At 40.5% G+C, this 27610-nt stretch overlaps 1 protein-coding gene across 2 annotated transcripts; it reads right to left on the reverse strand.

Moving 5' to 3' along the window:
* Positions 1-2326: 2326 nt before the first annotated feature.
* LOC132872291 (long-chain-fatty-acid--CoA ligase ACSBG2-like) lies at positions 2327-27610 on the reverse strand. Of its 2 annotated transcripts, none has more exons than XM_060907038.1 (14): positions 27535-27610; positions 27084-27400; positions 26234-26481; positions 24238-24326; positions 22947-23067; positions 22679-22759; positions 16535-16684; positions 16197-16364; positions 8094-8275; positions 7756-7989; positions 4970-5187; positions 4565-4704; positions 4139-4382; positions 2327-3229 (listed from the first exon to the last, which is right to left on the reverse strand). In XM_060907038.1, the coding sequence occupies exons 1-14, from the start codon at positions 27585-27587 to the stop codon at positions 3153-3155; spliced, it is 2322 nt and encodes a 773-aa protein (XP_060763021.1). In that variant the 5' UTR covers positions 27588-27610; the 3' UTR covers positions 2327-3152. The 2 variants fall into 2 exon arrangements, with proteins under 2 accessions (XP_060763021.1, XP_060763022.1); XM_060907039.1 differs by having other exon boundaries at positions 26234-26505.

A 27610-nucleotide genomic window follows, 5' to 3' on the forward strand; every position in this document is an offset into this window, starting at 1 on the left:
CCCGTGTCTGTGTGGGTTTCCTCCAGGTGCTCTGGTTTCCCCCACAGTTCAAAGACATGCAGGTTAGGCTAATTGGTGACCCTAAATTGACCGTAGGTGTGAATGTGAGCGTGAATGGTTGCTTGTCTCTACTGTATGTGTCAGCCCTGCGATAATCTAGTGGCTTGTCCAGGGTGTACCCCGCCTCTTGCCCATAGTCAGCTGGGATAGGCTCCAGCTTGCCTGCGACCCTGTAGAACAGGATAAGCAGCTATGGATAGATGGATGGATGGAAACCCTATATTTCATTGAAAATAGTACAAAGACAACATATCAAATGTTGAAACTGAGAAATTTTATTGTTTTTTGAAATATATACTGTATGCCCATTTTGAATTTGATGTCAGCAACACATTTCAGAAAAGTTGGGACAGGGGCATGTTTACCACTGTGTTGCATCACCTCTACTTTTAACAACACTCTGTAAATGTTTGGGAACTGAGGAGGCCAATTGCTGTAGTTTTGAAAGAGAAATGTTGTACCATTCTTCCCTGATATACAATTTCAGTTGCTCAACAGTTCGGGGTCTCCTTTGTCATATTTTGCGCTTCATAATGGAAGACAGGTCTGGACTGCAGGCAGGCCAGTTTAGCACCCGGACTCTTTTACTACAGAGCCATGCAGTTTTAATAATTATGTGCAGAAAGTGGTTCGGCATTGTCTTGCTGAAAGAAGGAAGGCCTTCCCTGAAAAAGATTTTGTCTGGATGGCAGCATATTGCTCTCAAACATGTATATATAATTTAGCATTAATAATGTCTTCCTAGATGTGTAAGCTACCCATGTTATGGGCACTAATGCACCCTCATACCATCATAGATGCTGAATTTTGAACTGTGCACTGATAACAAGCCAGATGGTCCCTCTCCTCTTTAGCCTGGAGGACGTGGTGTCCATGATTTCTAAAAATAATTCCTACTTTTTATTTGTCAGACCTCTGGACAGTTTACCACTTCGCCTCAGTCCATCATAAAAGAGTTTGGGCCCAGAGAAGGTGGCGGTGTTTCTAGATATTGTTTATATCTGATTTTAACTTGCATTTGTGGATGCAGTAATGAACTGTTTTTACAGATGATGGTTTTCTGAAGTGTTCCTGAGCCCATACAGTGATTTCCACTACAGAAACATGTCTGCTTTTAATGCAGTGTCACCTGAGGCCCTGAAGATCACAGGCATCCAATGTCAGTTTTCAGCCTTGTCTCTTGCATACAGAGATTTCTCCAGATTCTCAGAATCTTTTCATGATATTATGGACCATAGATGATGTGATCCCCAAATTCTTTGCAATTTTACATTGAGGAACGTTGTTCTTAAATTGTTGCACTGTTTGTCCATGCAGTCTTTCAGAGTGGTGAACCCCTCCCCATCTTTACTTCTGAGAAATTCAGCCTCTCTGGGATGCTCTTTTTATACACAATCATGTTACTGACCTGTTGTCAATTCACCAAATTAGTTTCTTTTCAGTCTTTTGTTGCCCCATCCCAACTTTTCTGAAATGTGTTGCTGACATCAAATTCAAAATGAGCATATATTTTTCAAAAAGCAATAAAATTTCTCAATTTCAACATTTGATATGTTGTCTTTGTACTATTTTTCAGTGAAATATAGGGTTTCCATGATTTGCAAATTATCACATTCTGTTTTTAGTTATGTTTTACACAGCGTCCCAACTTTTTTGGAATTGGGGTTGGATATCTGTAAAGCTTTTAAACTGTTTTCATTTCACCCTTTTCTGCTTATTGTTGAATTATTGTACATTTACCTTTGTCATTCAGTATCTTATTTAGCTAAAATGCACAGTTGAAAGATATTGTAGGTTGCCAATTTATATGCCATCTGTACCTTCTGAAATGATTACTCTTCTGCTCCAACACTCTTGTACATATACTTACTGTAATATGACACTAACAGTTTTAGGTTTTTTGTTTTTTAAATATGACGTGAGATGCAAACCCTGAGCCAAAATGTTTCACATTATAATAAGATGTAAAGAAGTACTTTTATTACAATGAGCCTGAAACAGGTTCAGCAACTATGAATGAGAGTGAGATGTAATCGGACAGGCTTTTGTGTAGAGGCGAAATAAAGCCATTCTATACAGAGCCACACTACAAGATAGGAATGTGTAAGTGAACATGATCACTTTCTTCACCTGCACCTGTTAATAGTTTTGATGTAATGGATCAAGTGGAAAAATAAGGAGGCATTAATGAGATGCTTTTCTTCAATATACATGTCTGATTTGTTTTTAATTTAAGAATTGTAAGATTTCTTTTCAAAAATAAAATCATTTGAAAGTTCACACACACACACACACACACACACACACACACACACACACACACACACACACACACACACACAAAAGTTCAAACATATATATTAGAAGTTACATACATATTTCTTGAGTACACTGAAAACATGTTAACTTCAGGGTCATGCAATAGCATCTGTTAGTATTAACTGAACCATAATATAGCATAAAATGCACACATACAACATTACATATCAGTAAGGATGCTCACTTTGGAATTTGAACTGTGGCCAGAGTAAAACCAGTCACTCTTGGGCTTATTTTTTAAACTTCTATTGTGAGGCATTTAACATTTACAAAGCTCTTTACCATAAATTATATGGATGGTACGGAAAGTATAAATAATTTACTAAAAATAGATAACAAGCTCACTGGGATCATTATTTAGTTGCTAAATGCAATTTTATTCCTTCCTTTGTGGCAAATCTAAACTTGTTGCATCTGAATGGTTTAACAAATAGCAACTGATGCCATCTGAAAAGAATAAAGCAGCTTGAGGCAGTTTTTAAGTAGTAAAAAATATTGCTACAGACACAGCAAGTGAACACGGGTGTGCAAATTTTCGGGTACTAGGTTTAGCTGTGATCGAGGTTAGTCTGTACCAAATGTCCAAGCTACAGCAGAAAGTCTTCTACATATGTGGATGCGTTGAGATGAGAGAGACACTCCTGTTAGTTGTGTATGTGGTGGAGTGAGGAAAGGCCAATACAATATTTACCAATGCAAAAGGAACTGGATGTGCATGAGATTTTTTATCCAGCTTTTGATGTCCTCAACTCAAATTAGTCAACTAGAAGAAGTTATACTTCATAAAACTTGTCGATTTCTTCTTTGTACATTTCTGAGACAACTGGCCTTTTGAGCTTCATAGTAGGACCTGAAAAAGGCACATATAGGGAGAACAATATTTGTCATGAAACCTGTAAGCTTTTCCAGTTAATATACTGTGGAATGGATTTAAATTATAACATGAGCTGTAAAATAATTATAAACGCTCTGCAATAAGCTTCAGGAACAATATAGAGTCCTTTAGGATTTATTCTTTTTCATTCATAGCAATGTTTTTATAAATTCATTCATCCTCAGTAATTGCTTTATCCTGCTCCGGATCTCATGCTGGATCTGGAGCCTAAAACTAGAAATGGAAAAACAGTTTCTTGTAAGGCACCATGCATATTTATACACTAATTCACACCAAGGGACATTTTAGTGTAGTCAGTCCACCTATTGGCATGTTTTGGGAGGTGGGAGGAAATCGGAGAACCAAGAGGAAACGCCACATGCGAAACACCACAAAGACAATAAACCAAAAACTCAGGATAAAACCAAGACCCTGGAGCTATGAAGACGAAATGCTATACCCACCATGCCTCGCACAATGTTTTTAATCTCATCTCAATACTGCAATGATTTGCTCATATATTTTGTTGTCCAACTATTATTACAATATGAGTATAATTATCGAACTGCATACCAAAGTGTCTGGTCTATTGTATTTGCTGTTTGCAGAGTCGCAAAATACTCTTACTTGACTACTGTGCTTTGAGTGGTGGGGTTTTTTTTGTTTTGTTTTTTGCCTCTGTGTCAAGCCTTTCACAGGAAAGCTATTTTATATATAAAGACAAATGTGTGTGTGAACATCTATTATTTGGTTTTCACAGTATTATCATCCAGAAACACACATACATTGAAAAAAATGGGCTGATGTCCCTGTCTTACAAATTTCTGACATAATCAAATCATGGCATAATCCAAGGCATGTATGTACTAATTAATAAATCCTTACCAAGCTCGCCTCCAGATATCGAGAAATCATGCAGTAAGAGTGTCCACTTCTGGACCTTCTGAGCATTGGATATGGCCTTGGCATTGACCCTGTCCACACCCTCCTGGATGACTTTGTAAATGACTGGCTCTTTGTTGTCGATGATCTCGGAGACTTTGCCTGCTGTGACGCCATGTTTCCTGCAGAACTCGACAGCCAGTGGGGTCAGCTCATCTGTGGGGTCTCCATTGTCATCAACCTTACACTGTGGATTGCAAAAGGACTGACTTATGAATTTTCTGAACGAGCGCTTAATTAAAGATACTTTTTCTTCGAAGCTGTTAAAAATGAATGGGGCCATGATAAGCATTTGTCTCTTTATCTGTTACAGTAAGGCAGTTATCATTTTTGGATGGAATAGCTTGAAAGACATATTGCTTGTCTTACTTTGAGAGTGAGAAGCATGGAGAGGAATTTCTTTTTGTCTCCCACCAACATGGCATTGCTAATGATGGGCAGTTCCTCCTTGACTGCATCCTCAATGGGGACTGGTGGGATGTTCTCACCTCCAGCAGTGATGATTAGCTCTGTTAAAAAAAAAAAAAGCATGCAGCAAGCATTCTTGTTTTAGTTTAAGAAGTCATACCTCCAAGTTTTTCTCAGTATGTACATAAATAAATCAAGGACTACAGTTTTCAGTATAGGTGTAGTAATTTCCTATTTTTAGTAATAATTCCAAATTGGAGCCATTTATTTTACAAATTTGGCAGCTCTATTAGTGACTAATGGCACTAACCATCTGGTCATAGTAATGAATGAATCAAGCAAAACCTGCAGTTTAAGCGTTCCTACCTTTTATCCTGCCTGTAATGTAAAGGAAGTCATTTTGATCATGCTTTCCCAGGTCTCCTGAATGCAGCCAGCCTTCTGAGTCCAGTGCCTCTTTGGTTTTATCAGGCATATTCAGGTAACCCATGAAGACATGACGACCCCAGAAACACACCTCCCCAATTCCTTCTGCATCTGGCTTGTCCAACTTTGTTTTGCAGCCAACCATTACCTTACCACAGCTGTGGAAATACATTGAGATTATGAATAAATTTTATGGTTGCATGAATTATAAGTAAACTTGTGCGTTTTTGTGGTTTCTGGTGAATTGCAATCAGTAGTTGTTAGTTGTTGTTTTTTTAAGTTCACATTATTTGTTTGATAAAATTAATTTTAGTAACATTATATTGTACAGTATCACTGAGTGCATTTACATGCATACAGTACCTTGCAAAAGTATTCATCCCCCTTGGTGTTTGTCCTGTTTTGTTGCATTACAAGCTGGAATTAAAATGGCTTTTTGGAAGGTTAGCACCATTTGATTTACACAACATGCCTACCACTTTAAAGGTGCACATTGTTGTTTTATTGTGACACAAACAATAATTAACATGAAAAATCAGAAATCTGGAGTGTGCATAGGTATTCACCCCCTTTCATATGAAACCCCTAAATAAGAGCTGGTCCAACCAATTCACTTCATATGTCACATAATTAGTTGATTAAGAGCCACCTGTATGCAATCAAAGTGTCACATGATCTGTCACATGATGTCTGTATATATCAACCTGTTCTGGAAGGACGCTGACTCTGCAACACTACTAAGCAAGCAACATGAAAACCAAGGAGCACTCCAAACAGGTCAGAGACAAAGTTGTGGAGAAGTATAGATCAGGGTTGGGTCATAAAAAATATCCCAATCTTTGAATATCCCAGGGAGCACCATTAAATCCATTATAACAAAATGGAAAGAATACGGCACCACTACAAACCTGACAAGAGAAGGCCGCCCACCAAAACTCACAGACCGGGCAAGGAGGGCATTAATCAGAGATGCAACAAAGACACCAAAGATAACACTGAAGGAGCTGCAAAGATCCACAGTGGAGATGGGAGTATCTGTCCATAGGACCAATTTAAGCCATACACTCCACAGAGTGGGGCTTTCTGGAAGAGTGGCCTGAAAAAAGTAATTGCTTAAAAAATCACGTTTGGAGTTTGCCCAACAGCATGTGGCTAACTCCCCAAACACATGGAAAAAGATTCTCTGGTCAAATGAGACAAAAATTGAACTTTTTGGTCATCATGGGAAATGCCATGTGTGGCGAAAACCCAACACCCTGAGAACACCATCCCGACAATGAAACATGGTGGTGGCAGCATCATGATGTGGGGATGTTTTTCATCTTCAGGGACAGGAAAGCTGGTCAGGACTAAAGGAAAGATGGATGGCACTAAATACAGGGCAATTCTGGAGGAAAACCTGTTTGAATCAGCCAGAGTTTTGAGACTGGGATGAAGGTTCACATTCCAGCAGGACAATGACCCTAAAGATACTGCTAAAGCTACACTTGAGTGGTTTAAAGGAAAACATTTAAATGTCTTGGAATGGTCTAGTCAAAGCCCAGACCTCAATCCAATTGAGAATCTGTGGCATAACTTGAAGCAGTTTTGCCTTGAGGAATGGGCAAAAATCCCAGTGGCTAGATGTGTGACGCTAATAGAGACATACCCCAAGAGACTTGCAACTGTAATTGTAGCAAAAGGTGGCTCTATAAAGTATTGACGGGGAGTGAATACCTATGCACACTCCAGATGTAAGGATTTATTTCTTTGTAAGGATAAATAATTGTAAGAATTTATTCTTAATAATTGTAAAGGATTTAGTCTGTGACCCTCTGTTTTGTTTAAAATGACCTTCTGTCTCAGCTAGACACAGTATCTTTGTTTAAAAATTCCATTCTGTCTGAACATTGCTATCATATCATGAGATCAGGCTGTGCGTCAGGGACAGCCCTGTGCTATCATATCATATCATCAGAATATTCTGCTTATTTTGATATGAAATGTGTATTATTGATCAGAAATGTGTCTGAACAGCGCCAAGGTTTCACACACACACACACACACACACACACACACACACACACACACACATCTGAACATTCATCAGAACAGTGATGTAATTAAGATGTGACCTGCTCAAGGTTTCACTACAGTCTCTGAAGCATGCAATGATGTCATACACACACACACACACACACACACATAGACACAGATATCAAAATGATGTCACTCACTCACACCCCCCATACACACACACACATACACACACCCTCTGCAGTGATGTCACTTCATCCACACAGATAACACACATATATAAAATCCCCTGTATTTTCTTGTCTCTTTGGGGACTTGCGAATAAAAGATTGTGAACTCATGGGGTTCCTGTCTTTTTTTTGCGACTCACCCCCAGAGCTCTGTGTGACGCGAGGGGACTGATCTCGAGATGGTGAAGAAACCCTAACACCAGATTTCTGTTTTTTCATCTTAATTATTGTTTGTGTCCACAATAAAAAAAAACAGTGTGCACCTTTAAAGTGGTCGGCATGTTGTGTAAATCAAATGGTGCTAACCCCCCAAAAATCCATTTTAATTCCAGCTTGTAATGCAACAAGACAGGACAAACACCAAGGGGGATGAATACTTTTGCAAGGCACTGTACTATTAAAACATTTGAATACAAATTGAACAAAAAGCAAACGAAAATAATCTCAGGGATCTACAGGAAGTGAAAGTAAGGGACAAACCTCATAATGCGGAAGTTATCAGGCCAGGATAAGGTGTGAGGACCTGTACTCTCACTCATGCCATACAGCTCATAGATGGGGATGTTCAGACTCATGAAGTATTCCAGTGTGTCCTTAGTGATTGGTGCTGCCGCTGTCAAGCAGTGTGTGCAGCGATCCAGCCCAAGAGCAGCACGTATCCTCTTAAAGACCATATTATTAGCCAGTGTGAAGCCCCAGGGCACTGAGGTATTGCTGGAGATCAGAGCATTGGAACATTACTCATTCACATATTTCTGTAAAATACTCCAAACTTTAAGAAATACCTGTATAAGGTAATTATTTGAGCCAAAACATACTTGTTCATTGCGTTGTAGCTGGCCTTTAGTCCTATACCCTTGGCCCAATTTGCAATTGTCTTCTTCATGAGAGAAGACTTTGCACCGATGTCTTTCATTGCTTCATGCATCTTCTCCCACACACGTGGAACACCCAGGAAGCTTGTGGGACGCACTTCTCTCAAAGTGGTGGCCAAAGAACCCTGCAGGGACATAATATTCATCTCACTTCCACTTACCCCACATAAAACAACTGCAGTTTGACAGTACATCATACACTCTTGTATCACTGCCATTGCTTAGCATGTATTTTTATACTGGGATGTAATGAAGATTATAACTAGAATCTAAATCTAAATTCAATTAGTATAAATACGCAGGTGATTCTAGAAAATTGTGCATGCTGACTGGTTGAGACACTGACTTCCTGGTTTACGCACTTCCTGCTTCCTGAGTTGTTCGCGCCGAGTCCTTTTTCCCGCGAGTGCCGGCGTTAATTACTAATCCTTTTTAAACTTTTTTTTCTACAAATAAATTTCCAGTATCCTCTTCATTTTTATTGTACTGTCGCTTTCATTTTTGTACTTTTCACTTTCGCTTTCCTTTTTCCGTTTTTTTTCCCGTTTTTTTTCTCTTTTTTTTCCTCTTTCTTTTTTCGGAAGAACGCCGAGACCGGAAGCTTTCTTTTTCTCTCCTCCTGTGTAAAGTCCACAAGCGGAGGCCATCTGATCTGCTTTAATATCATCAGATCTTCATTTAAGGTACGTGAATCTTTTCATCATGGCACACCTTCAGCCTGTTCAGTGTGCTGAGTGCAGGATGTTTAGTCATTCTTCCTCCGTCACTAGCGATAGCTCTATTAGCTTTACTTGTGATAAGTGCAGATTAGTTAGCTCTCTGACGGAGAAGACTACAGTGCTAGAAGCGCGTGTCCAGGCTTTAGAGCAGGTTAGTGAGCGTGAGAACAGTGTAGTTTCTGTTAGGGAAAGTCTGGACGCCCTAGGTGGAGTTAGTAATCCCCCAACTCCGGCATTAGAGCCCTTACAGCGGGGCGAATGGGTGATGGCTCGGCGGCATAAGCGTAGAGCCAAAGCTACCGCTGAGGCTCGCCCACGGGAGCACCACTCCTCTCCGCGTCACGTGTCGAACAGGTTTGCTCTCCTTAGTGATGCACCCACTGAGAAACCTGAAAGAGCTCTGGTTATAGGGGACTCTATCATACGGCATGTGAAATTAGCTCAGCCTTTAGGGGCACCAGGAGCTTTAGTCAGGTGTATACCGGGAGCCAGGGCACCGGACATAGCAGGTAATCTTAGGGTCCTAGGCAAGCACAGGTTCTCAAAGATAGTTATCCATGCAGGAGCTAATGATATACGCCTTCGTCAGTCTGAGGTTACTAAGAGTAACTTTGTAGAGGTGTTTAAATTAGCGAAGGTGATGTCCGATGCTGTAGTATGCTCTGGCCCCATCCCGATGCGGCGTGGCGATGTAGCTTACAGCAGGTTATGGTCGCTGAACTGCTGGCTGTCCAGGTGGTGCTCTGAAAACAGTGTGGGCTTTATAGATAATTGGGCTAATTTTGAGGGCACTGCTGGCCTGTTAGGGCGGGACGGTATCCATCCCACTCGGGAAGGTGCTGCTCTCATTTCCTGCAGCATAGGTCATAGTCTCAGAACAGGCCTAGTTAATTTCTGACAATCCAGAGCCAAGGCCAGGGAGCAGACAAACAGGCTAAACCGACTGTCTGCTAGCTGCACAGAGTCGTCACTCAGGGCCCACTACATCGAGACTGTGTCTGTTCCCCGAGCTCAACAAAAAGGTAGAAATTTTCAGAGAGTTTGTTCCAGTAAACTAATCAATGTAAAATTAGATCATACTGACTGTACAGCCGCTGCCAGCACCTTTGATCTAAAGGTGGGGCTATTAAATATTAGATCTCTTACATCTAAAGCGCTAATGGTTAATGAACTCATTACTGATCAGGAGTTTAATGTACTGTGTTTAACAGAAACATGGATTAAGCCAAATGAATATATAGCATTAAATGAAGCGAGTCCTCCTGGATACAGTTATATACACCAGCCTCGTCTAACTGGCAGAGGAGGAGGCGTTGCGGTTATTTATAACGATTATCTAGGTGTAACACACAAACCTGGTTATAAATTTAATACATTTGAAGTTCTTCATACTCATATAATGTATGTAGCCTCAAAAAATACGTCTACCCAGTTAATTCCATTGCTTATTATTTACAGGCCCCCGGGGCCATATTCTGAGTTTCTTTCTGAATTCGCAGATTTTATCTCAGATCTGGTTATTTCCTTAGACAAAGCTTTAGTTGTCGGAGATTTTAATATTCACTTTGATAACCCAGAAGACCCTTTAAAAACAGCGTTTGTGTCCATCTTAGATTCAGTCGGGATTAAGCAGAATGTCATAGGACCGACCCATAATGGTGGTCACACCCTTGATCTAATACTAACATTCAGATTAAACGTAGACAATATAGTCATACTTCCACAGTCTGAAGTTATGTCAGATCATTGTCTCATCTCATTCAAGATATGTCTGAATAATAATATATGCACCTCACCACGTTACTGTATTAAATGTACTTTCACGTCAACTACTGCACAGAGCTTTATAAATGATCTCCCAGAGCTGTCAACTTTGATTGGGTCACTGTCAGCCCCTGCAGAACTTGATCAGGCAACTGAATGCTTAGAGTCAACATTCCGCCATACTTTAGATAATGTAGCTCCTCTAAAAAGGAAAATGGTCAGAGACAAAAAATTAGCACCCTGGTATAATGATGACACTCGCACATTAAAACGGACCACTCGAAAATTGGAACGTAAATGGCGTCAAACAAAATTGGTAGTGTTTAAATTAGCTTGGAAGGAGAGCTTCCTGAAGTATAGAAAAGCTCTTAGTGCTGCGAGATCAACATATCTCTCCTCCCTAATAGAAGATAACAAAAATTATCCTAGATTCCTATTTAACACTGTAGCAAAATTAACCAGGAATAAGTCCACTATCAACACATGCACACCTGCAGTATGTAGTAGCAACGACTTCATGAATTTTTTTTAATGACAAAATTGAGAATATCCGACAAAAAATTCAAACTACTAATTTAAGGTTAGACAATGAAAGTGACCTTGTAGTTAACAATATAACTGTATCAGATCATCAGTTAGAATGTTTTACTCCCCTAAAAGAAACTGAATTACTTTCATTAATCTCTACATCAAAAGCCTCAACTTGCGTACTAGATCCCTTACCGACACATCTATTCAAACAGATAATGCCTGGAGTAATTGAATCGCTTCTAAAATAATAAATTCTTCTCTTATGATTGGCTATGTACCCAAATCCTTTAAACTAGCAGTTATCAAACCCCTGATTAAAAAACCTGACCTTGATCCCCTTCAGCTGTCCAATTATCGGCCAATATCAAACCTCCCCTTTATCTCCAAGATCCTTGAAAAAGCTGTGGCACAGCAGTTATGCTCATATTTACATAGGAATAACATCCATGAAATGTATCAGTCAGGATTTAGACCTCATCATAGCACAGAGACGGCACTGGTTAAAGTAGTAAACGACCTACTGTTGGCGTCTGATCAGGGCTGTGTCTCGCTACTTGTGTTGCTTGACCTTAGTGCAGCATTTGATACCACTGATCATTCCATTCTTCTGGATAGACTAGAAAATGTTGTGGGAGTTAAGGGAATGGCCCTCTCCTGGCTCAGCTCTTATTTAACTGATCGTTATCAGTATGTTGATATAAATGGTGATATTTCTAGACGTACCAAGGTAAAGTTTGGTGTTCCACAAGGTTCTGTCTTGGGTCCACTGCTTTTTTCTCTGTATATGTTACCTCTGGGCGATATTATTCGTAAACATTGTATTAGTTTTCACTGTTATGCTGATGACACACAGTTGTATGTCTGCAAAACCTGATGAGAGACACCAGCTTAATAGAATTGAGGAATGTGTTAAGGACATTAGACACTGGATGCTTATTAATTTCCTTCTGCTTAACTCTGACAAGACTGAAGTACTTGTGACCACATACAGCTAGAAGTAAGTTTTCTGATTACACAGTGACTCTGGATGGCCTTTCTGTTTCTTCAAGTGCAGCAGTAAAAGACCTCGGAGTGATTATTGACCCCAGTCTTTCATTCGAAACTCACATTGATAACATCACCCGGATAGCTTTCTTTCATCTCAGAAATATTGCAAAGATAAGAAATTTAATGTCATTGCATGATGCAGAAAAACTAGTCCATGCTTTCGTTACCTCCAGGTTGGATTATTGTAATGCCTTACTGTCTGGATGTTCCAATAAGTGCATAAACAAGCTCCAGTTAGTTCAAAATGCAGCAGCAAGAGTCCTTACTAGAACTAGAAAATATGACCACATCACGCCTGTCTTATCCACACTGCATTGGCTCCCAATCAAATTTCATATTGATTATAAAATACTACTATTGACCTTTAAAGCACTAAATGGTCTCGCACCACAGTACCTTAGTGAACTTCTGCTCCTCTATGACCCGCCACGCCTACTTAGATCAAAAGGTGCAGGCTATCTGCTGGTACCTCGTATAGTGAAGGCTACATCAGGGGGCAGAGCCTTTTCTTACAAAGCCCCACTGTTATGGAACAGCCTTCCAAGTAATGTTCGGGAATCAGACACAGTCTCAGCATTTAAGTCTAGGCTGAAAACATATCTGTTTAGTCAAGCCTTTTGTTAATGGTGTTTATGAGGTAAAGGAGTAGATCTGGAGGGTCCTCAGACATAGTGTTTTGGTAAACTGGGATGTATGGATGCTGTCAGTCCCCACTCGCTTGCTCACTCGAGTTTGTTGACGGTGTAGTGGCTGCTGCTTTATGTCCCGGGGCTCCCTCATGCCTGTGTTACCTTCTGGCTCTCTCCTTTTAGTTATGCTGTCATAGTTAGTTGCCGGAGTCCCTGCTTGTACTCGGTGCAATATGTATACTGTTCCTACTTATTCAGGTGACATTGGGCATACCTAACCACCTGTGTTTTCTTTCCCTCCCCCCCACCCCAAATCTGTCCCTCTGAGTTACAAGGAAATCTTTTGGTGGAGAGGGTGGAGACCTCGACTGGCTATCGTAGCCTGCAGGGAATCGGCCGTCAGACATTCTGTCGCATGTCCCAGACCCGGTGAAATGTAACTGAATTGTCTTGGCCAGCCCAAAGGGTCCCATCTGCATCTCATCATTGCTGAGGAGTGTGCTCCCATCACCCAATCAAGCATCCAGCCAGAGCAGGTCATGATATATTTTTTACCATATTAACATGCCATTGTGTGTTATGCCTGATGTAAAGACTCTCGTCTCTGCGAGCCTACCACACAGATTTAATACTTGTCATTTTTAGGGCATACCTAACAACGTGTTTTCTTTCTCTCCAGCCCCCCCCCCCCCCATCTGTCCGTCTGAGTTACATGTTGATCCTGGGATTGAGATGCTGGCCTCCTCTGCCCCTCGGACCTGCTTGATCCATCCTGGTGCCCTGTGTCTGGTCGGAGTTTTATCACCCCACTCCTGTGAAGGACGGCCCCATGAAGACAGTTGAGGGTTATACCTGTTAAAACTGTTAATATTATAGTCAGGCTGTCTGTTGTTGCCCAAATGAGGATGGGTTCCCTTTTGAGTCTGGTTCCTCTCGAGGTTTCTTCCTCATGTCGTCTGAGGGAGTTTTTCCTTGCCACCGTCGCCACAGGCTTGCTCATTGGGGATAGATTAGGGATAAAATTAGCTCATGTTTTAAGTCGTTCAAATTCTGTAAAGCTGCTTTGCGACAATGTTTATTGTTAAAAGCGCTGTACAAATAAACTTGATTTGAACTTGATTTGATTTGAAATTTGGACTGTTTCTTGATAATCACCGAGAGTGACTCAGCAAAATGGCGGCCAATCGCTTCGTCACTAGTGAGGAAGAATTCTAAACTATGAAAGAAAAATGTTGTTCCTAAAAGAACTAAAGATGCAACAAAGTTTGGTCTAAGGCCCACTTTACACGGGGACGGTATAAAACAAAAACGCAAAAGTCCGTTTTCGTTCTCACTTTTTTCCGCGTCTATACGACTGTTTTCAAGGAGGAAATCTGCGTCTATACGGTGACGCATAAATGTCTCCGCTATGTCTGCACGCATGCGCAACGTCTTCTGTCTTGTCTGATCTGCACATCTGCACTGCTGTTCTGTCAAGTTATCCTACCAAGCCTACTACGCATGCGCGAAATCCAGGAGGGTAGGAAAATTCAACAGTAGTTTTGTCCCACCGATCAGCTGGGCTGATAGAAAATCGGTGAGAATTTCACGCATTTGCCGATTTTTATGTTTTGTGCGTATTGGTCGAGTCTTTGGCCGAGTCAAATAATTTGTAATGACTTGTTTTGAATAATAAAACGGTCTGTATGAGAACTTGCTAGGATAACTTTACAGAACACCGGTCCGGCTGAGGTACTGTAGTGCTCGAGGGAGGAGCAGGAGCAAACCGAAACTCTTTTAATCTGCCTTTATTAAGTAACACTCACTCTTGTTTCGGTGAAGAAGAGAAAAGGCAGTGTCCATCTCAGCAAAATAAATCCGTTCGGCTGCTAGTTTTGTTTTCAGTCTCGGGTTTATTTTTATTTTTTATTTTTTTTTTGTTTATTTAGTAAACCAATGTATATACATGATATAATAAATACAATATGGAAAATATACACTAGTTGTACATGGATAACGCAAGAAAGTTTAAAACTTATTTCCATTGCGGTCCATATGAATGATGACATGATGGCGGGTAAATACTAATTATACATTAATCACATATAATTATCACATATACATATTAAATTAATTAATACTGAGTATGTATGAAAATTTATTTTAAAAAAAATGGTTTCACGAGCGGCTTGAATAGGTGGCACGCGCGTGCGTGTGTGTGTAACTTGGCGACACCAAACTGAGGGGAGCTCCAGCTGGGCGGGTGAGCAGGAAAACACATCTACTGCATTAAAACACAGAGCAGCTTGAAGGTCCGTTAGATCGATGTAATCCGCTCTTACTTTTTTACTTACTTTCTTACTTCCCGGGCTGGCATGTGCAGTATATGACATATGTATGACGTAAACGCGTACCCGACGTGAGCAGATCCGAGCAGAGTTTCGCGTATTGGGTAGTTTAGACGGATATGCAACGGGGGCCGTTTTTAACTTATCCACTCTGGAAGGCGTTTTCAATTTTATTCGTTTTTCAGCCTCGGAAACGCCGTCCTCGTGTAAACGAAAGGCACTTCTGATAAAATATTTAGTCGTTTTTACCCGACAGCGTCCTCGTGTAAACGGGCCCTAAAACTATTCAAAGGTAAGCTGGAATTGTGATTTATTTTATGTATTTTATGTATTTCATAACAAAGTGACTTGGCATTGATGAGTGACAAGTTTGCGCCGCGTCTTTATTGCATTCGAATGCCGCCTTTGAAGTTTGAAATCAATAATTTTTAAATATGATTTTTTTTAAATAAACACCTGTGTATTTATAATAAAACAATTATCCGCCCCAGGCTCAGTGAATATCGGTGAATAATAACTTCGACTTCATCTCGGTTATTATTCATCAATATTCACCTCACCTTCTGCGAATAACTGCTAATATTAACTGTACCGTTTATGCTTCTTTAATATTTGATCTGCATTTATATAAATAGGAGGCACGGTGGTGTAGTGGTTAGCGCTGTCGCCTCACAGCAAGAAGGTCCGGGTTCGAGCCCCGTGGCCAGCGAGGGCCTTTCTGTGCGGAGTTTGCATGTTCTCCCCGTGTCTGCGTGGGTTTCCTCCGGGTGCTCCGGTTTCCCCCACAGTCCAAAGACATGCAGGTTAGGTTAACTGGTGGCTCTAAATTGACCGTAGGTGTGAATGTGAGTGTGAATGGTTGTCTGTGTCTATGTGTCAGCCCTGTGACAACCTGGTGACTTGTCCAGGGTGTACCCCACCTCTCGCCCGTAGTCAGCTGGGATAGGCTCCAGCTTGCCTGCGACCCTGTAGAACAGGATAAAGTGGCTAGAGATAATGAGATGAGATTGATATAAATACAGTACTAACCTTCAGTGCATCTGGTTGGGCAAAATAGGTGGTGCCTGCATATCTAATGCAGATCCACATGTCGGTTAATTGGGCAGCCACATGACTGAGGGGCAGATAACTCACTATAGATTCCTGTCCATTGTTCAGATTGATTGTAGATCCTGCTGCGGTTGTAATCCAAGTGATCTGAACAGAGGAAGGGCATCAGATTCCATGTATTAACCGAAGCTCTTCTTTTGAACAACGAAATAGCACCTTATTAATTAAAAGTTGATTTACTAACAGTTGGTATAAACAATGTTATGTTCAAGGATCTCTCAAAGTCCTTTTATGAAAGCACTTCAGTTATAACTTACATTGTCGTGACTGAGCATGACCCCTTTAGGGTTTCCTGTGGTTCCTGAAGTATAGATAAGGGTGCAGCATTCATTAGCCTTCTGACCGTTAATTACTGCATCCAGCTGAGCATCTGAAACTTCCTCCCCAACCTTCATAAACTCAGTCCACTAAAAGAACAGATAATACATCAGTTAAACTTTGTGCGCGCGCGCACACACAATTTTTATATATATATATATATATATATATATATATATATATATATATATATATATATATATATATATATGGGTGGCATGGTGGTGTACTGGTTAGCGCTGTCACCTCACAGCAAGAAGGTCCGGGTTCGAGCCCCGTGGCCGGCGAGGGCCTTTCTGTGCGGAGTTTGCATGTTCTCCCCGTGTCCGCGTGGGTTGTGCTCCGGTTTCCCCCACAGTCCAAAGACATGCAGGTTAGGTTAACTGGTGACTCTAAATTGACCGTAGGTGTGAATGTGAGTGTGAATGGTTGTCTGTGTCTATGTGTCAGCCCTGTGATGACCTGGCGACTTGTCCAGGGTGTACCCCGCCTTTCGCCCGTAGTCAGCTGGGATAGGCTCCAGCTTGCCTGCGACCCTGTAGAACAGGATAAAGCGGCTAGAGATAATGAGATGAGATGAATTTTATATATATATATATATATATATATATATATATATATATATATATATATATATATATATATATATATATATTTTATATGGGCGTCACCACTATTGAATGTGAAGGGGGCGTGTCCCCTTCACATTTCATAATTCTTCGTTTGGACCCGCCCACACACACACACACACACACACACATTTAACATAAAATATTAGTTCACCCAGCACCGTTTCTATTGCTTCGTGAAAGAATCCATTCCACTTGATCGATAAGAGAATACACAGAGCACTGAAAATCCATTCCGGGTTTTCTGGGCGTTCCCTACAACAACTCACCGCACGCGAGTGAATCTCAAAGCGAGCAGAGAAATGTTGATGCAGCTGCTTGAAAGTAGAGGAGGTGACGTCAGCCCCATTGGCACCTCACAATGTCTAGCTTTTGCTAAAACCTTATTCTTTTGTTATATGCCCTCAAAATTAACCCTAGGCCACGTTAAATTAATGTTCAACTACAACCCCGATTCCAAAAAAGTTGGGCCAAAGTACAAATCTCATCTCATCTCATTATCTCTAGCTGCTTTATCCTTCTACAGGGTCGCAGGCAAGCTGGAGCCTATCCCAGCTGACTACGGGCGAGAGGTGGAGTACACCCTGGACAAGTCGCCAGGTCATCACAGGGCTGACACATAGACACAGACAACCATTCACACTCACATTCACACCTACGGTCAATTTAGAGTCACCAGTTAACCTAACCTGCATGTCTTTGGACTGTGGGGGAAACCGGAGCACCCGGAGGAAACCCACGCGGAGAACATGCAAACTCCGCACAGAAAGGCCCTCGCCGGCCACGGGGCTCGAACCCGGCCCTTCTTGCTGTGAGGCGACAGCGCTAACCACTACACCACCGTGCCGCCCGTGTGTGAAATTATGAATATTCTTATTTTTAAACATACAGTTCAGTGTCACTATTGCTTGGCACAGTGGCATGTTGTGTTTATATCTAAAACTAAATAAAAAAGGAAACACAAAATAAAAAGTAAAATGCACCCATAAAGTCATTGTTGGTGATAAATTGTGTCACATTCATCTCATTATCTTAGGCATAGCAGTGGGTTTAAAAACAGGCTGATGAATATATGGACTAGTTGAATGAGGACTTATTGTTGAGTCTCTAAAATATTCATTGAATTAAGTGACTTTTGTAGGTAAAATTAGGTGTTTAATAACCTGTTAAAAATACACCAGAATGCAGGAAATGGTATCTAATTAATAAAAAATTTTCTGGGGGATGGACCCCCAGACCCCCCCACCAGTGTGTCCCCCCCACATTAAAAATGCTTCTGACACCCCTGTAATATATATATAAAATCACGGAGAGAGGGAGAGATACAAGTGTTTTACTGGGAACATACGGTACAGACACGAGAGTTTTACTTTTTCATCTGAATTACATCGAGTGAAATATTTAAATAATATCGGCTGCTGGAATATATCTTGAATGGAATATATCTGATATACCATGAAAAAAAGCCATTATTATTATTATACATACACATTCGATGGAACAATTATAGAGTTCACAAAAAAGTTAAGAACGGGGATTACATACCAATATCCAATGCTAATTATGATCCAGTGTAATTCAATGTTCTGTTAATCCAATGTACATGTACAAAGTCAAAGTTCATAGAGCCACGAGCAAGTGCAAATCTGGCAGCCATGTTTGTTTACAAATTGTCCCAGTCACTTGCTAGCGCAGACGTTTTACATGTAATACGTATCTTATGGCATTTTCAATTCACTGTGACAGTTTACTGCAGGCGCTGCTGGCGAACAAAGAAATGCTTCTGCACATGCACAGCACAAAACTCTCTCATTGAATATTCGCATCAGCTCCGACATGTCACGTCATGTTATCTTGACAACCATGCAATATCTTAAACCATATTCAACGCTCCTTCTCCATTGGGTAGAATGACGTAATACACGTAGGATAAGCGATATGCTAATGATTTTGCATGCTATCAAACCAAATGAATGAAACCCGCTAGAAGGGAAGAGAATACATTGTGTTATTTACCAGCTGGGAGGGCCGTATGGTGAAATACCGTGACCAGGGGCGGTCTTAACATAGAGGCATAGGTAGGCAGCTGCTTGGGGCCCCCCACCAGCAGTCTTTGTAGGGGGGCCCCCAACCAACCTCAAAAAAAAAAGAAAAAGCCCCTTATCATGATTCATGAACACTTCAAAAGTATGGTACATTTTACTAATATTCCTAAGAAATACGTTGAAGTAGTAGTTAAAATGTCCAGTTCATGGTTATCTGTCCCTACACATACACCCCATAATTTCACAATGAAATGGACTAGTCCATAACGCAACGCAACGCAGCGCAGCGCGAAAGGTAAACACATAGTGACCGGAGTCTGAACAATGCGAAAATGAAAAGGAGTTACCCAAGCAGATCAAAAAAAAAAAAGAAGAAAAAAGCGAAAAGATGCTGAGAAATATGTGACAATGCTGCCTAAGTTGGGAAACTTTTTTTTACAACTACTGTTAGCAATAGAGACCACGACAACAACGCCAACATCATTCAAAATGCTGAACATGATGCCGGTACAGCAGCAGCTGCTGTGAAGTGGCACTAGCTGAGGAGGATAACGTCAAGCAAGACACGTTGTTGCCACCTTCCATCACCGACAGTGTCCACGTTGACACAAATGAGGTGGAAGAGTTATCCAGTGATGGCCATTTTGACACCAATGATGATGACCATATTGTTAGTTGGTGACAATTTTTTTATTATTATTTTACATTTTCCTACATCTGGCTGTGCACCATGTACGTGTGAAGACCTGTGAGAAGACATCAACAAGTAGGACTCTGATGTGGAGAACAATCTCTCTTTTCTCTCTCACAGACTCTCTCATTCATTCACTCACCCTCTCTGTCTCACACACACAGAACACTCTCTCTCTCTCTCTCTCTCTCACACTGTCTCACTCACTCACTGACACATACATTCACATGGATATGGAGTTGCTTAGAGCCAAATGCCACCTCATCTCTCCTCAGTCCACACTTCTTACCTCCCCTCACTCACTCACTCACGCACTCACTCACCCACGCACTCTCTCTCTCTCACACTAACTCACTCACCCACGCACTCTCTCTCACACACACACACACACACACACACACACACACACAAACTCACTCACACACACACACACTCACGCACTCTCACACACACACAAACACTAACTCACTCACACACACACTCACGCACTCTCACACACACACAAACACTAACTCACTCACACATACCATACACACACACACAAACACTCACACACACTCTCACACACACAAACACTAACTCACTCACACACACACTCACGCACTCTCACACACACACAAACACTAACTCACTCACACATACCATACACACACACACAAACACTCACACACACTCTCACACACACAAACACTAACTCACTCACACACACACACACACTCTCACACATACACACACACACTAACTCACTCACTCACTCACACACACAAACACTAACTCACTCACACACATTCACACATACACACACAAACACTAACTCACTCACACACACACACACTCACTCACTCTCACACACAGAGAAACACTCACTCACACACACACACACACACACACACACACACACACACAACCATGTACATAGTTTTATTTATAGAATGTTTGAAATGTTCTGATCTTTAAAAAAAAAATAAACAGTGCTGGTTTTCCTGGCATTTTGGCAAAGACAGATGTTATCTGAAATCTTATTGTCTGTTGGATTCCATCATGACTATTAGTTTGTGTAGTGCTACACTTTGTGTGTTCTCTGCTTTCCATCTTCATTTTGGAGCAAAGAAGTGTATGCAGGGTTTAAAGGGGAATGTTTTTTTTCTCCTCTCCAACCTTTACTTCCCTATAGATTAGCTTTACCTGCCTATCCACCATGCAGTCGGTAAATTTTTTTTTGTTTCGGATCGGATGAGGGGGGCCCCATACATACCTTCGCCTGGGGCCCCCAATTTGCTAAATCCACCACTGACCGTGACCGAGGTCTTGAAAGTACTGAGCGAGGCCCTCTGGGCCGAGGTCAATATTCAAGGCCGAGGTCACGGTATTTCACCATACGGACCGACCTTAAGCTGGTAAATAATATATTTATTTTTTTCTTTACCAAATTCTAACAGAAAACGGGAGCACCTGAAAGGGAAAACCGAGGCGAGCCGCCATTTTGAATCCTCATTCACGGCTGTAATGCAAATTGCTTCCTTCTCGGTATACAAGTGCACTTCCATGGCAGGAAAACAACTACATTTTGCCGCCTATGTAGTCCCTTATTTATACAAATAGGAGTCATTCAGGATTCAGCCATGTTTTTGCTCGGTGTTAGCAAATTACAGGTTTTTAGCTTTCTCCTGAAATGTTTTCTTTTATTTCTTCTTCCTCAGGGTAGTAAAACTCGCTTTCGCTGTGAAGACTGTCGTTATCGCTATCCATGCTGTAAAATTAATGCTATTCTCCTGAGAAATGCTGGCAAAAATTTATAAGATTTTTGATATTATAAAGAGCGGCACGGTGGTGTAGTGGTTAGCGCTGTCGCCTCACAGCAAGAAGGTCCGGGTTCGAGCCCCGTGGCCGGCGAGGGCCTTTCTGTGCGGAGTTTGCATGTTCTCCCCGTGTCTGTGTGGGTTTCCTCCAGGTGCTCCGGTTTCCCCCATAGTCCAAAGACATGCAGGTTAGGTTAACTGGTGACTCTAAATTGACCGTAGGTGTGAATGTGAGTGTGAATAGTTGTCTGTGTCTATGTGTCAGCCCTGTGATGACCTGGCGACTTGTCCAGGGTGTACCCCGCCTCTCACCCATAGTCAGCTGGGATAGGCTCCAGCTTGCCTGCGACCCTGTAGAACAGGATAAAGCAGCTAGAGATAATGAGATGAGATGATATTATAAATAAATCTTATTAAAAAAAAGATAAATGTTGACAAAAAATGCTACTATGCTTGTTGTTGTTGTGAACGAGCGAGTCGCCAGAGGTCCGTACCCGCTCGCCAGCCAATCAGAGCGCAGGATTTGGACCGCAAAAAAAAAAAAAAGTTTTTATTCCATCAAAAAACTGTCCTGTATGTATAATAATTTTCAATATCCTCACTCGTGAGGATATTGATGAATTGTTTTGACACATTTGGATACTTTGTTTGCGAATGTGTCTATATAATAAAAAGAAAATCACACGGCTTGAAGACATGAAGTTTATCTTCTCGTGTTGAGAAACTCGTATTTTTTTATACTAAATAAATCACAGATCTGAATGACATATTTAAATAATATTAGCTGGCTTTGAGTGGTATATCAGATATATTCCATTCAGCTAGCATGATATTGAACAAGTCGAAGACGAGTTATATACCGTATATCTGATAGACCACGGAAAAAAGCCAGGTCAATGCTAATTAACTTCAGGCCTACCGTGTATATGTTTGGCATCTTGTTCTTCACTTCTCCCTTGTACTGAACGATTGCCTTCAGATGTGGTAGTTGGTCTTTAATCTGAGAAACAGACATTGGCAGCAATTTAAATGTGTTAATTTTTCAAAGAATTGCTTTTTTTCTGCAAAAACATCACAGTTCTAAACAGTCTTCATTGGTAGGGAATTTTGCAAAGTGACCATATGTTTTAGGATTTTTTTTTTTTAATTGCAATTCTGTAATTGTAATGCATTTATCAGCTAAATACCTGGAGGATTTTTGTGAGTTGTTTGTCGTTCTCAACCACTAACACATTGGCTTCACAGTTATGAGCCACGTAGTGACAGGCTTCTGGAGAGCTGGTGGTGTAGATTCCAGCAGCAAGGCCTCTGAAGAACAAACCGATCATCTGTCATTCTTTGAACTATGATTTCACCATGCATCCTTTTTCATATTTTAGCTTGACTTCTACAATTCTATGCAAAAGTTTGGACACCCCTCACCAAATAACGTTTTGTTGAGTTTTAAAGTGAAAAGAACGTAAACACAGTAAAAACAACCATTACAACTATTTTATAATCACACTTTTCTGCAAATGTTAATGCACAGTTACTTTATATTTGATTAACTTAAAAAAATAGAAACAAAATCAGTAATTGTGGCATGCGCAAACATTGCCAGTCTGCATGTCAGTATGCAACACCTCCTTTGACAGTTTGCAAATGCTTTTTGTAGCCAGCTAGGAGTGTTTCTAATCTTTCTTTAATGGACCTTTAACCACTATTACTTGTGGTATGTTTCTCGTTCTGAGACATTCCTGAGCTGTCTTGCAGGTACAGCATATTTAAGATCTACAGACAGATTTCCAGCGATGTTCAAGTCAGCAGACTGTGATGGCCATTCCAAAACCTTCAGCATAAATTCTTCAGAAGCTAATGGTGGATTTTTATGAATTTTTGGATCATTTTTCTGTTGTAGAATCTATTTTCTTATCAGCTTCATTTCTTGACCAACTGTGTCACATGTGCGTCAAGAATTTGCTGGTATTTACTGGACTTCATTCTTCCATCTACTTATGAACTGTATTCTGTGCCACTGGCTGCCACACTATCCCAAACTCTTCTGACCAAAAGAGTTCAATTTTTACTTCATCAGCACTTGTTTCCAAGATGCCTCTGGTTTCTGGAATTGTCAGTAGCTGACATTTACTACTGACAATATTTGGCCTGACTAACAAGTCCTAGCGAGTCAGTTAAGGCCTTGTTCTACAAGTGGAAGGGTGGCCAAACCACCGGACATGTCATAATTACTTTTTTTGGTTCTCAAATATAAAGTAACTGTACCTTAAAATTTGCAGAAAATTTCATTAAAAAAAAACAGTTTGTTGCAGTGGCTGCATTTACTTCTTTTCACTTCAAATGTCAACAAAATACATGTCTGGTTTGGTCAGGGTTGCCCACACTCTTGCATAACTATGTCCTGTAGATAAAAGTGTCTGGATGTATATGTGCACTGAACAAAGAAACGTGAATACAGAACAGGAATATAAGAAATAATACCCTGCCATGATGCAACCGATGTCTGCAATGAACCACTCAGGAGAATTGAATCCCAGGATACCAACACCATGAAAGCGCTCCAGCCCCAACTACACACACACACACACACGACATTGAGTTTCAACTAAGCTCTTTTTTTTAAATAGTGTTTTAAATGCAAAAATATTATACTGGGTTTAAATTCAGAAGTTCAGTCTACTTCAGCACGATATTTATGTTTGAACTCAGCATTTCATTTAAATTATCCAAATTGAACTGTTAAATGCCTTTGTATATGCCCTTCCCATACTAACTTTCTTTGAGGAACATTGTTTTTAAATATTTCAATAATTTCCTCATGCATCTGTTGACAAACTGGAGATGCTCGGCCCATCTTTGTGCTTCAAAGACTAGGCCTTGCCTGGATACTGATTTTGTGCAAAATTATGATTACAGTCACCTGTTGCCATCATCTGTTTCAAATCACATCATTATTTACTTGTTTTGCTTCATTACTAGCCCTAAACTGCCCCCGTCCCAACTTTTTTGGAATGTGTTACAGGTCTGAAATACGAGGGTGGATGTATATTAACAAATGAAATGAAGTTGACCAGACAACACATGAAATATCTTGGGTTCATACTGTCTGCAATAAAATACAAGTCAAAGTACATTTAGAAATCACTGCTTTATTTTTTTATTTTTAATTTTGTATTTATATCCCTACTTTTTTGCATTTGGGGTTGTACATATGCTTTGAGGGTTGTCTTTCACCAGTAAGAGGCTCACCTGAGCAGTTGTACATTGAATGGGGACTGAGTTTGGGGGAACACGACACCTTGTAAGATCAATCCCATGGCAACATTGCAGACTGCAGATTTTCTAAAGTATGTCTGAAATCATTTGATTTTACTAAGTCTCGAAATGTGCTTAAAGCTCACAAACTGCAGCTTTTAAACAGAACGCACATGAAGCATTACATTTTTCATGCATTCAGTGCCGACAATGAAAAACCTGCATTCAGAGTTTGCATGACGCCAACAGACACCTTCTGTGCACACTGTAGTGTAAACGAGTGAAGGCCTTTATGAAAAATGATATTTTTAGTTTGTTATGGATTTAAAGCTAGTTACAAAACATCATGGTTTTATGCCCTGTATGATAGACCCTCACAAGGCCACTATGCATACTGATATCAATTTATGAAGCATTAATTATCAGACATCAGTGAAGCTGAAAACAAATGGTACAAATACACCCTCGTGTTTAATGGAGAATTTCAATAAGTTGTGAAGTGAAATGTCATGGACTAATTCAGTTACAGAATACCTTAGTTTGGAGGCCATGACACTACACTACACTACACTACACTATACACTACACTACAAAGAGAAAAACTGCTTTAGATAGTTTTGGCATTCCAGTCCCAGAAGAACTGGGGGCACACTGAACTATGAGGGTAAAATAACCGAGCTGTAAACATTTTAAACCAAATGAATGAATGTACCAGTAAGGCTGATAGAGAATTGGGCTTATATTGAATAAGGTTGTTTTAAATAAAGTCTGTTGACTTCCAATGCATTGAATTTACCCCAAATCCTTAACTATATCTACTTTATATACATCTGTGCACTCTAAATATCTCATCTGAACGAGAAACTGCTGTCTGTCACTGTCACATCTAAGGGTTGCACTACAACACAATGATAACTGATATAGTTAATAACCTCAATTTTAAGGTAATAACAATACATTTATCCAAATTGTGTTATTTTTGAAGACTCGGTATCTACATTCCCACACTATACTGGTTTTGTTGCTGCTTTGTACATCTGAGCTGTTTTACTATTACTTCCAAACACTGTTTATACTTTTTGTACTGTATATAATATTACTTTGTTGCTACAGTTACATACATAGGATATATACTCTTTAATATATATAATTTCTCATATATCATCTATTAAGGAAGTTACAAACCCACTCGTGCAATGACAAAGATATTTTAGACTCATACCTTGAGAAAGCTCTTGGCTGCAGCTCGGCACTGCTGTTGGTATTGCTTATAGGTCAGTGTAACCCAAGCACCGTCCTTCTTTGAGCAGAGGGCTGGGTGATCTCCAAAATTGTCCACCGTCCACTGGAACATCTGATGGATGGTAAGAGGAGGATCAGCGCCCAGACCCGACTCACTCATCTTTAGCTTCACTGGCTCGTCCCTTGTCGTACTCCAGTACTGCTCGGCCGGAGCCAAGCGCACTTCGCCTGTAATTGGGATTGATTCATCATCTGGTGGACCAGAATAGCATTCTGGACAACATTTTGGCATAATTAGGCTCTCAAAAATGTTCTCAAATAAGCAAGAGAATAGGAAATGTGGTAGGCTCTCTTCTACCAACCACAGAAATGAAAGATGATGTTTCTGTCGTCTCACACCTGTCAAATAATATTAAAGCAGCTTATCTCAAAAAAAGTCCAAGATTAAGTTACAGGTAGGATATAGAATGTCTGAACAAACCAAGCAGGTTTCTGTTTGTGAGAACAAAAAAGTGGGTGTGGCTGTCACCAAGTTACACGAACAGGCCTGTTAAATTCTGCACTCACACTTAATCAGGATGCCACTTAGTCCTGCTGTTCAAATATTATTAGTAAATCCATAATGATTGTCTACCAACACATAAATAACAAAATGGTACTTTTTATTCATTTGAAGGACAATGGCTCTCATTGTCTCACCATCCAAACAGGGCTTCAAATCCTATGAACACCAAGAATCTAAACCTTTCTGTGAATCTGCTGAAGGACAGAAATATCAGTACTTGTCAGCTCTGATGTAAGAATTAACAAGTATAAGCTCTGAATTTTACCTGCAGCCTTGGAGGCCCTTCCTACAGTAGCATCAACTGTAGCTTCCTCAAAACCCTTCACAGATGCGTCCTCATTTTCAGTGATGGTATTGGTCAGTGCTTCTGTTTTCACTTCCCTTGAATTCTCAGTATTCACATCTCCAGTTGGACTGTCAATCCCGGAATCATCTGATAAACTGATTTCTTTCATCTTGTCGGCCACCGAGTCCATGATATTGTTTCCGATTAAAGAAGTCATGCAGTTGCTGTTACTTTGTGCTCTGGAGTCTTGGAGTGCCTGCTTTTCTCTGAGATGGTGCTGAGTATCTTTTACAGTGCTAGCAGTAGAGCAACAAAAGAAACATGACTACCACTGTTCACTTGGAGACAAACACATGACACCTAATCCATGGTATTTCTTTAATTGGTATGTACAAATTAAACAAAAACTACAATATGCAAGTCTACATACCTGTCTGAATTATTTTCCAAGTTGTTTGAAAGCTTGGGTCCACTGATCAACATTACAGATTGGCTTTAAAACAGCA

Source organism: Neoarius graeffei, chromosome 24 (assembly GCF_027579695.1).
Source record: "Neoarius graeffei isolate fNeoGra1 chromosome 24, fNeoGra1.pri, whole genome shotgun sequence".
Taxonomy (NCBI): domain Eukaryota; kingdom Metazoa; phylum Chordata; class Actinopteri; order Siluriformes; family Ariidae; genus Neoarius; species Neoarius graeffei.